The 11,813-nt window shown below is 42.5% G+C and overlaps 2 protein-coding genes across 2 annotated transcripts; both read left to right on the top strand.

Moving 5' to 3' along the window:
• Positions 1-6,516: 6,516 nt before the first annotated feature.
• On the top strand, positions 6,517-9,068 carry LOC131677612 (uncharacterized). Its single transcript, XM_058957506.1, has 2 exons — positions 6,517-7,492; positions 7,553-9,068. The coding sequence occupies exons 1-2, from the start codon at positions 6,826-6,828 to the stop codon at positions 8,308-8,310; spliced, it is 1,425 nt and encodes a 474-aa protein (XP_058813489.1). The 5' UTR covers positions 6,517-6,825; the 3' UTR covers positions 8,311-9,068.
• Positions 9,069-9,162: 94 nt separating this feature from the next.
• Positions 9,163-11,110, top strand: LOC131677613 (uncharacterized). The gene is made up of 2 exons (XM_058957507.1): positions 9,163-9,178; positions 9,449-11,110. Exon 2 carries the CDS (start codon positions 9,497-9,499, stop codon positions 10,130-10,132), a length of 636 nt encoding a protein of 211 aa, XP_058813490.1. The 5' UTR covers positions 9,163-9,178; positions 9,449-9,496; the 3' UTR covers positions 10,133-11,110.
• Positions 11,111-11,813: the final 703 nt, after the last annotated feature.

Genomic DNA, 11,813 nt, shown 5'->3' with positions numbered 1-11,813 from the left:
GTGCAGCTGCTACGCACCCCCTAGAAGGACGGTAGTGCAGTGCTAGATGGGCTTACTAGAGAGCTGGCCAGAAGAAGACTGGTAGTCATCGGAGGAGACTTCAAAGCTTGGGCAGTGGAATGGGAAAGCAGACATACCGATACAAGGGAATATAACCTGTTGAAAGCTCTAGCCAAGCTGCATGTTATATTATGTAAAGAGGGCACCAGCACAACTTTTCGCCGAAATGGACGGGAATCCATCATTGACTTTACCTTTTGTAGTCCGTCGTTAATGGGAAACATTAACTGGAGAGTTTGCGCAGACTGCACGCATAGTCCCCACCTGACAATCCGGTATAGTTTTAGTAAACGATACCAAGAGGCAATACAGAGAAATAGAGCCCACGAACAGAAGGGAATGGTGAGGTCATTCGATCTCTTTGTGGAAATACTTCAGGCAGCGAGCGACACCTCTGGCATGAACGCATGAAGCGGACAGAAAGGAGCGTAATATAGTATTCCGTGCTGCAAGGGTCGCATTGAAAAGTGAGATAAAGCGAATCAAATTGATCTGCGTTAAACAGTTCCGCCAAGGTGCTTTAAAAACGACGCATGTCGTGTGACGATCGTGAAGATCAGAGGGCCCATGACGCCTCTGGAAATATGCCCTGATAAACTGAAGGTTATCGTAGAACTGCTCTCTCCGGAGCACGATCCAATGATATGTTCGATTATACCGTATGACGAGGTAGAGTGGGACCACTCCAAAGTGATACAAGTCTCCAACGAGAAATCCGCCGCATTGGCAAAGGTTTTAAAGGCAAAGAAAGCGGCCGGACCAGATGGAATCCCCAACATTGCACTGGGAGCGACAATTCAGACACTCCCGAATATGTTCAGAAAATTGTTCCCTGTCAAATAAAAGATACAGAAGAATGCTACTCTCTAAACCAGGTAAGTCCTTCCCGCCCCCTCGAGGATCCATCGTCGTATAGACCAATATGCCTACCGGGCACGCACGGGGAACTCTTGGAGAAGATTGTCCTTAACAGGCTGACAACATTTATGGAAAGCGGTAATGGTTTGTCGAAAAATCAGTTCCGTTTCCGGAAGGGCAAGTCTACGCTGGACGCCATTCGGACTGTGATCGAGAGAGCCGATATGGCGCACACGCAGCAAAGACGAGGAAATCGATACTGTGGCGTGATAACGATAAATGTCAAAAACGCGTTCAATAGCGCAAGCAGGGAATCCATTGCGGAATCACTACACAAAAATAGGGTTCTTAGCTACCTGTGTAGAATTCTAATGAGTTATTTCCAGGACAGGGTCCTGATCTTTGAGACAAACTGGGGACAGAAATCGGTTAGAACTACAGCAGGAGCTCTCTCATGGGCCCAACGCTTTGAAACGGCATATATTCCGGCGTGCTGACGCTTAAGCTGTGTAAAGATCGTCGAGTTCGCGGACGACATCGTAGTAACAGTACTAGGAGAGATGGAAATGTTAGCGATGGGGGCGATCGACATAATTGGAAACTGGATGCAAAAAGTTGCAGAGAGCCCACTACAAAACGGATGTGCTATTGGTCGTGCCGAACAGAAATTATAACAATCGGAGAATGTCGTAGTCCCAAAGTAGGCGCTGAAATAGCTGGACGTAATGATCGATGACCGTCTGAACTTCAACACCCATTTCGAATGTTGACTATGCCTGCAAAAAGGCGGAGGCCCTATCTGTGGTGTGACGCTGAGATAGCGGAATCGAGTAAAGCTGACTAGTACGTTCAGGCTCATGGCCATGTGGGTCGCGAATGCGTATAGAATTATCTCATCAATGGCGGTCTGTGATATCGCTGGAATTATCCCTATCGGCATTATCCTAGTGGAAGATAACTAATATTATAAGCGAAAGGGGGCCAGGGGAATACGGAAAACATCAGGTTGACTCGATGGCCAAATTGCAGCAAGATTGGGACTCGTCGGAAAAAGGAAGGTGGATTCATAGACTCATACGGGAACGAACACTAATTACGTAAGGCTTTTTTTTAGAACTTTTCAACCTTCACCTCCCCCCCTCCCTCCCCAGATAAGAGTTCGTAAGATTTTGGTGAACTCCCCCTCCCCTTACATAAGATCATGATTTGTGTAATTAAAAATCATTGCTAAATCATTAAATTATACGATAGCGAAAACGATACTTATGGAAATATTAAGAGAAAATTTAGGTCAAAATTTAACTATACTCATCTGCAGTAATTTTATTTGCATCCTAATCTTGCCCAGTAGAAATTTCAGATTATTTTTTGAAGATATTCAGCAACTTTGAGGAGAAATTTTGGTTTTTACCAAATTTTCCTCCTTAGGGTGAAATATAGCATAGTGCTTTCGCATAGGCCTGCTAAGCCAAGACAAGTTTCGGTTTCACTGTGTCTCATCGGCATAAACAGAACTTCTGCTCGAACGGGACATCACGTTTGATCAGTCGTTCGATTGAAACACAAAGTGTGTTTTAGTTTTAAGGGATTTGCGTCAAGCCGGCGCTAATCTATTCCGACAATCAGTTAGTGTTGGTTTCTGATGAGGCGAAGCCGAAACGCAACACAGTATGAAATAAGGATTTGTGCCCTCCTGTACAAAGACTGGTTTTTACCAACAAATTTTCACCCTTGCGAGAAATTTTGGTTTTTACCAAATTTTCCTCCTTAGGGTGAAATATAGCATAGAACTTTGATACGGTCAACATAATTTGCTTCGCTATATTCCACTTTCTTTGAATCTATTTCCTTGCGATGTAGAACTCAAAAAAAAAATTTTACCTCTTCTGGTGTGAATTTATTCTGAGTTCCAACTATAAGGGTATCAACACTTCTCAACTTGTAAGACAGATTGTGACTCCAGTTCTTGATCAGAACAATGTACCATCAAGAGTCAAGAAATTGCTGTAACTGCTCCAAAACCATCGACAGTTAAGCCGCTCATCACGTTGGCAACAATCAACAATATTCCATAATTAATTTAACAATCATATTCTGTCGCAGCAAAACACTTCAATTCGAGGTCCGCCTTTCCTTGACCATGATGGACAATGTACACTTCATGGCACAAATAAGAAATAGTTTCATTTCTTATGAAAATAATATTTTTCTTATTGATTTCATTTTTCATGCATGTTTTATGATATTACGTAAGAAAGGACGAACCCTCCCTCGACCTGGGTAAATAGGAGGCATGGTGAAGTAACCTTCTATCTGACGCAGTTCCTGCCTGGTCATGGTTGTTTGAAACAGTACCTACATCGGTTCGGACACGCGGTGTCGCCCTTTTGTCCGGAGTGTATAAACGTCGTGGAAACACCGAAGCATGTGTCCTTCAAATGATCGAAGCTCGAAGCGACACGCTTAAAACGAGAGGACCGATTGTCAATCCGGATAATGTCGTCTACAGAATGACGTAAAGTCGTAAACAACTGGAACGCGATCAACAAAGTGATGACGTAGATCATGACCGCCTTACATATCCGTAATGAACAGTGAGCGACGGTTTCGAGAGAGCAATCAACGCCGGAGTAGGCTAGACCTACCGCCGGGGTTTAGTCAAGTAGACTACGACAGAGCACCGGGGAACTCTCCGCCAGTGTAGACTAGGTGCACCGCCGAGGGACCAGTTGAGTAGTACGCGACGTAGTACCGGGTTCGGGTCTTCGGGGCAGCAGTGAATCGGACGTCAGGCTTCGGCGGACCAACCTCGATACCCTACCGGGTGGCTCGTGATCCATCACCACCGCTAGCAGCAGCGTTACCAACATTTTTCTCAAAAAGACGGGTTCTTGAAAAAAAAAAAAACTGGAAGAAACTGGATGCTCGGAAAATAAACCTAATTTATCTATGTAATGTTTAAGTCAACGATTCAATGAACGTAATTTTACGTAAACGCGTATGTTGCATACCGGTTACTGAACAACCGACAATGTTTGATATTGCTGTCGAAATTTTAAAAAAATATTAAAACATTCGAATTTGATTGTAATTGTTATAGTTACATTCGAATTTTATTGTTTGGAAGGTTTCAATCTACATATGTGCAAAATCCTAAATTTGAAACCATTTTCGTAAACTCGCGGATGCGCTTAAACCGTTCTTACGATAAAGAATAAAATTTTAGCGCAAGCGAAATCAGCCAACAAAACGTCGGCCTACCTCTATAGCAACCAGCTGAGTTCATCAAAACATTTGACACGATGTACTGCCTTTATGTTTGAGTAAAATTCATTTGAAATTGAATAAAAATGTACATTCTCGAACCGTTTTGCTCACAAGTGGGTATAAGAATAGTTCAGGTGAGTGTTACGTTGGATTAAAAGCTTTTTCTGGGGTACTCGCCATTTTCCCATTGCTCGCTTGAAAATTGGATGAATCAAGTTACAATCTGGTGAAAAAACTAAATAAATGAATATTAAAAAAACTGGATAGAACTGGCTCAAATTAAAAAAAAAACTCGAAGATTTCCCGGACTGTCTGTTTGACTGGATGTTGTAAAAAACTGGAAGCATCCAGTTTAAACTGGAAGGTTGGCATCGCTGACTCAAACTGCTAGTCCTTGGGGCAACAGTTAATCAGAACATATGCTCCACCCGGAATCGCTGGATAGACCTCAGCACCTACTGGTTGGCTCGTTGAGTAGGCTTAGGTGCACCGCCGGGGACTAGATCGGGTAGCGGGGAGCTAAATAGCTCACGGAAACGAACAACGGTATCGGGAGAAATCTACCACCCGAGAATTCACAGTAGATTCACCGCCGTGGGCTATTCGATTGTGCCGTTGACAAAAGTGGGCGCTAATTGGCTCACGAAACAGACATCGGTACCGAGAGAAATTCCGCTGCCAGAAAGCTCTCAGTTCGAGTAGGGTAGTTAACCGCCTGATTATATCCCAGTATATAGCGATAAAGCTAGGAGCTGAATGGATCAAGGAAGCAGGTATCGGTGTCGGGAGAAATTCCTTCACCAAAGAACTCTCAGTCAGAGTAGGGTGAGTTCATCGCCGGGGACTCTCCGAGTAGATCGTGATAAGGCTGGGAGCTGTAAGACTCACGGAAACAGGAGCTAAATGACTCAAAGAATCAGCAACTAAACAGCTCACTAAGACGAGAGCTAAATGGCGACGTAATAGATGGTGACGAAAAACATGATAAGAGTCGAGAGTTAACTTAAAGGTCCCGCCGCAGGATAGGTTTCCTGTGGAACGTTGATGAAAAAGGGGGATTTTTTGGAGCAGGAATCAGGGTCAAACACGACAGAGATTTGAAAATAAGTTTCAACTTTTGGATTGATTTGTTTTTTAGATTAGTTACTATGCGCTCGAGGTTTATTTTGCGAGGTACAATAACACAATTTGCTCGACTATTAGAGCTGTCATTGTCTGTCACTTGAAAATGTTACCCACAAGAATTTCGCTAAACTACCCCATAGAAAATTGCGGGTACTTCGAGATCGTCCGATTAATCGAACTACTAAGTTGGACTTCGTCGGTGACAAATTTTTGTCTGCTTAGTAAACGCTAGATTTAATTTGTGTAAATCTGGTTCCAGTTTTAAACTACCAACTAATCTACCGATCTACTAATTTCAATAGATTTCGTCGGTCATTTAATCGGTTGTCGCGTCAGCAGATGCCCATGTAAAACTCTCATAAGAATTAGTTGGATATGAAATTTTCGTGTTCCACTCGCCAGTAACTGATTATGAAAAAAAAATCAACTTACGATATATGTAAACTAATAAAAAAATTGGCGTTAGTAAGACATTAAATCCAAACAGCTTACACAACTTGTGTGAACGCCAAAAGCAACTGGCTGGTACCGAGTGGCCCGGTTGGCCAAACACAGAAGCTCTGGCTCACTGACGATTATAGGGAACTCCTGTTTTATGGAATTAGGGCCAAACGCCTGTGAATATGCAGCCTTTATTTTTCCCAAAAGAGAAAATATGGATGTATCTATTTGCGCTTAAGGGCACAGAACCTAACTTAAATAAATTGGATTTGAATGTTCATAACATATCTAATTCCGTCTTTCATTAGGTATAATATAACAATGAGAATCACTGAAATTACATTATACCAAATACAAATACAAATTTGTATTTGATTGTACGTTTTTATTCGGGTTATTATTGTGCCTTGCAGGATAATCGCTTGATATGCGATTATATGAAGGCTCAACTGAGATAGGCGCGTGACAGCCGCCTATATAAATTTATAGGCAGCTTTTTCCTTGCAGCTTTCGAAAAGCACACAGCTGGCAGAAAAATAAAGCTCCACTGAAATCTGCTTGCGGAACAATTGCGGCTATATTTGATGCGCCTTTCAGACGCCCGCAATGTGAGATTTTATTATAAGAGCGACAATATGAGAGTGAAAAGAAACGTTTTTGTGTGCGCGGTGAGCGCGATATCTCATCCCGCCGATTCCCGCCCAGCTTAATCCTACCAGAAAAGAAAATGTTTACGACGCCTATGCTAATTCCGTCCGTCATCGTCAACAAACATCGTTGACGTTTGCGATACGAAGTGGAGAAAAAAGTCTGCAGACGAGTGGTCTTTCAAGTGCGTGTGTGATTTCAGGAATGAAGTTAGTCACTGTTGTAAAATTCACTAGAAGTTACATCGCCAAATTGGCTTTAGTTCAGAGAATATAAAAAGGCAGATATAAAGTTATTAGCATCTCTGTGTTTACCGAAACCGAAGTCCGTGAATATTCCGTTGTATCCAAACTGGGGCTATCCATAATACGCATACGTCGTAATAACGGGAATCTGTACCCAAAGCAACAGAGCAAGACAAATGAAATGCCGTTCCAAGTATCGTCCACGAGCGTAATAATAACCATGTTGGTTTTAGTCCAGTTATCGCCGTTTATATGGGCGGCCTCTGCCGGCGTGATACCAGCTGCTCCGTCCGCGAAAGAAGTCAGCGGGAGTGATTCGGCCGTCAGTGATTTGCTGGATGAAAATAAACTGGAATTTCTAAAATCTTGCGATAAGAGTTCAGACAAGGAAGAACTCGTTTGCGAGGTTTATCGCAATCTTACGTTTGCATTGGGAAAACGGGCAGGAAAACCTGTGACGGCAGAGACCATTAAAAAGGTTCTCGAGGAAAAAGATGCTTTGGAAGAGGAACATTTTTGTGATAATCTTTCCACGGTACTGCGAGCCGTAGGAACAAAGGAAGCTGCGGTAGGACGCGACCTGGTGGCCCAACAGCAGCAACGAAACATGCGGGAACCGCTGACAAAAGATAACGTCTGTAAAATTTTGTGTTTATCTCTAACAGAAGAAAATTGGTCAACGGTTGTTAAACCAATCTGTCGAGTGATACTGTGGGGTTTTCAACAGCTTTTGCTCACAGATTCGACAAAAGGAAATGATCCAGTTGTTCCGCCGCTAATGCCAGTACCGGTTGGCATCGAGAAATCCCCTGAAAAAAATGTTACGCTGGAGAACCCGAACATGAAACGTAAGAGTGGCTCATATATTTGTTAATAATAATTTTATCCGATATTTTGTTTCATTTTAGCACCAGTTAACGTCACGAAACCTACTGTGCGACCTGGCTTGAGTGAAGCTAACCCGAAGTTGCCAGTAGCAATAGGTGAAGAGAAAGCACAGAAAGCAGAACCGGATGTTCAGAGTCCGACTGTCCCGAAATCTCCCACCGGTGGTGAACTGAAACAGTCAGTTGATCCCTCAAAAAAATTAGAAAATATCGAAGATGACCAGGATCAACTATTTGATGACCAAGACAAGGTCAACGAGAAGAACCTACAGGATATAAATGGTTCAGTGAAAACGGATCCATTCCAAGACGGCGCACAAGCTGGGGAAGCAATAGATGATGAAAATACGAATTACGACAATGACGAAGAAGGATTTCAAGAACAGGTGGAACTTCCAAAGGAAGATTCTGTAAAAATACCGGAGCTTCCCGCGGAAACTCAGGCAGCAAGCAAACAAGAATCGAACAGTAACATTTTAGCAGAAGTGCAAAGAGAGAAGTTCCGCGAGGATCCTTTCTTCGAGGAAACGGATTCAAATTTCTTTTCGTATTTTTTGTTCGTGATGTTTGCGTGCATCATGTGCTATGTGGCGTACCATAACAAAACGAAAATATTTGCGCTTGTACTAGAAGGTCGAAGAAGCAACTCCGGGCGGGGAGGTTTCAGCAAAGATAGGAAACACACAGCAGCATATCGAAAGCTGGATTCAAATTTGGAAGAAGCAATAACATCCAATACAGTGGCGAGCAGCCGATCGACGTCACAAATCATTTATTAGGGACTACGACAGTAAAACATAGCATAAAGGGAGTATTTGTTCAGTAGCTTTAGCTTCGGCACTTGATTGGCCGAAAGTTTTGTCCTTTTCATTGTTTTAAAACTGCAAAATGCCATCATATCAATAGGTCATCATATTGATTCCAGGTTTAGTATAAACCTTTTAGATACACTGGAAATCAAGAGTTCTGCACGTGCAATCATCACATAGATCGACTGATCACGTTACATTTTGATCCTTTTGCACATTCAGATCAATTTCACATGACTCATGTACTAAGTAGAAGCTTACGAAGCGATTTATTTATTTGGTTGTTTTATCAAGCACCGTTAGGTTGCTGCACAATCGCAATACACCCACATCTTGAGGGAGGTCGAAGAAATTAAGCTCGGCAGTTGCTTGCTCTGAAAAAGGTCGCCTGTCTTGTTAATTTAGCTGTAAACATAATGGCCAGCTAAACGCGATTACTGTATAACATACCTACACGAGATAATAATTAGGACAAGCATCATTAAAGGAAACGAATTGTTCAGTTAAATTAGGTTGTTTTCGGCAATGGTAGACGAATGAGAATGTATATAGCACCACCCCTTGTTGATTAGGCCAGACAGAACCGTATAGAGCAAAGGGCGAGTTCCATGTTTTCCTAATCTGGCAAACCTTAACTTATAGATATTGAAACAATGAATTTATAAGTTAGCGAAGGAGCGAAACACGTGGAACAATTTTTTCTTACAAAATAAAGTTTGCGAAACACATCACGCTGTTATATGGACAAAAGAAATTCCACGTCGATGTTATAGTTATTTAGTTATTTTTATGAGCATTAACTCATTCGAGTTCGGGTTATAAACAGTGTGTCAACGCGGTTAGTGTACCTGAATAAAGAAAACTCGTTTTACTCGTGTATTACGCCGAGAATCCGTGGGAAATTTTCCCACACGACAGTTCGTTATCAAGACTATCTGCTCCAACCGGAGTGAAGTGGAAAAATTAGTGCCTGTGGATAAAATAAGCCATAACAAACTCTGCCTATTCGCGCTTTGTTCACCATAACAAAGCTTGGTGTATCCCGAGAGGCAAGCGACGCCATACAAAAGAATTTTAACGTGTTCTTTTGTATGGCGTCGCGTCGCAGTGGATAAAAGTGGCCGAACAAAACAAGTGAGAAGAACCAAATAGGGCCATGGCGCCCCACGGCGCCAGTGGCGGAATCCATGCTATGAGTGGGAAGGGGTTCCCAGCGTTGGGTTTGATTCCCCAACGAACGGAAGGACGCTACCTTGTCATCCAGCGCATGGATGATGGCAAAACGTTGGAAAAAGTTTCACCGTTTCTGATTGACAAGGTCATCAGAAATTGCTGTGGCGAGGTGACCAGCGTGAAACGGATTAAAGATGGCAAACTACCGGTTCATACTAAAACGGACAAACAAGCCGACAAATTACTAAAACTTAAAAGTATGACGAGTGAAATAAACATCACTGTCGTGGAACATGAAAGCTTGAATTCGTGTCGGATAGTTATAACATGCCGGGACTGGCAAGACGAGAACGACGACGAGATTCTGGAGAACCTTCGCGAGCAAGGGGTTACATCATTGTATAGGATTATGCGAAAACAAGGAGAAATTAAGGTCAAAACAGCAACTTTCGTGCTAACGACCTCAAAAGCTACAATGCCAGAGGACATCAAGGTAGGGTTTCAGAAGGTAGCTACGCGACCGTACTATCCATCGACCGATGCGATGCTTTCAATGCTTGCAGTATGGCCACTTGGGGAAAGATTGCAAGCAAGAAAAAGTGTGCGTGAACTGCAGTGAAAAATATCATGGGGATAAGTGTGATAGACCAGCTCGATGCGCGAACTGCGAACAAGCCCATGCCACTACGAGCGTCGAGTGCCCGACATGGCAACGTGAAAACGATATCGTGCGAACAAAAATAGACAACGGGATTTCGTACTATGAGGCGAAGAAAATCGTGGACAGTAGACAACAACCAGAACGACGTTTCGCAAATGTAGTAGCTTCTGGAATCGGCGGATGCAAGTGCAGATGCAGTTGTGGTATAGCGCAGACACAACCAGCCACACCCGTCGAATTGAAACAAAACATCGAACAGACACAATCCCGCAACGTAGAGTCAACACAAATTACAACACCGAACCTCAAGCCGCAACCTCCAGTAACAACATCAAAACCGAGTCGTGACGAGAAAACGCCAAAGGAAACCAGCGATTGCAACAAAGCAAAACCAGGATCATCAAAACAGTATGGCACGCGACATCAAACAAGTGGAAAAGAAGAGCAAATCGACCCATCATCACCGTCCCCAAAACCAAAACGGTTGAAGAAAGAATTCGTATATCAAATCAGCAGCGACGACAAACTTGAACAAAGCCAGCAGAAACGTGGAAGAGGAAGACCCAAAAAACTCCAACCAAAGGAGATCTGCACGGAAAGTTCAGAACCTGAGTATAGCGAAATGGAGATCTGATTCGCAAACCCCTCGCAACCCGCCTTCATCATGCAAAAAAAACCAACGCATCAATGTCAAACGTGAAAACAAGCAACCTAGCAATCATCTCATGGAATATCCAAGGTCTCCGTGCGAAAAAGCCCGAAATCAACCTTATGATCAAAGAACAGCAACCTTTCATAATATGCCTCCAAGAGACTATGTGCTCTACCGATATCCAAGCAAATATCAGTGGATTCAACACCCGAGCAGAAGAAAATAACTGCGGAATACTAAATTTAGGTATCAATACCAACGACTGTTTACCACAATATGGTATTAATGAGCTCTACATAGGAGGTAAAATACCAAACAAAAATAACACAGAAATGTTCTACACATAACTATTTGATAATGAAACGAGTTATTATAATACCTGAATAATAATGAAACATTTTTCAACCTTCCAATAATAAAATTCACGCTATGGAGGTATTCAATAAGGTATTGGTTTGGTACTTGTAAAAATAACTGGAATACATAATTAATACTAAAATAAAGTATTATACCTCATTGAGGTATTAAGCAGGTATTGAAAAATGTTTCTTCAATACCTGCTTAATACCTCAATGAGGTATAATAGTCAATTAATACTAAGTTTTGGTATGAATACCAAAAAATAGTATACTCGTGTTATTACTAGTTTCAATGATCGATCAAGTACCAAAACCCATGCTTCTTGTCGGTGATATAAACGCGCATCACCCGCTCTGGGGGTCAAGCAGTATTAACAGGCGAGGGAGAGTGATCGAACAAGTAATCGACGATTGCGAATTAACGGTGCTTAACAACGGGGATTTTACTTACATCAACCACGCTAGCGGTAACGGATCTTGCATTGACATTGCTTGTTGCTCACCTGAGTTAGCAGGTCGACTAGAATTTAACGTACTGGAAGACAGCCATAGCAGCGATCACCTACCACTGTCGATAGCGATCCCAGAATCTCAACAAAAAAAACAACAGTATGCACCCAGATGGAGA

The sequence above is a fragment of the Topomyia yanbarensis genome, chromosome 1 (assembly GCF_030247195.1).
Source record: "Topomyia yanbarensis strain Yona2022 chromosome 1, ASM3024719v1, whole genome shotgun sequence".
NCBI classification, from domain to species: Eukaryota; Metazoa; Arthropoda; class Insecta; order Diptera; family Culicidae; genus Topomyia; species Topomyia yanbarensis.
The sequence above is the reverse complement of the archived record's forward strand: the minus strand, read 5'-3'. Positions and strand labels throughout refer to the sequence as shown.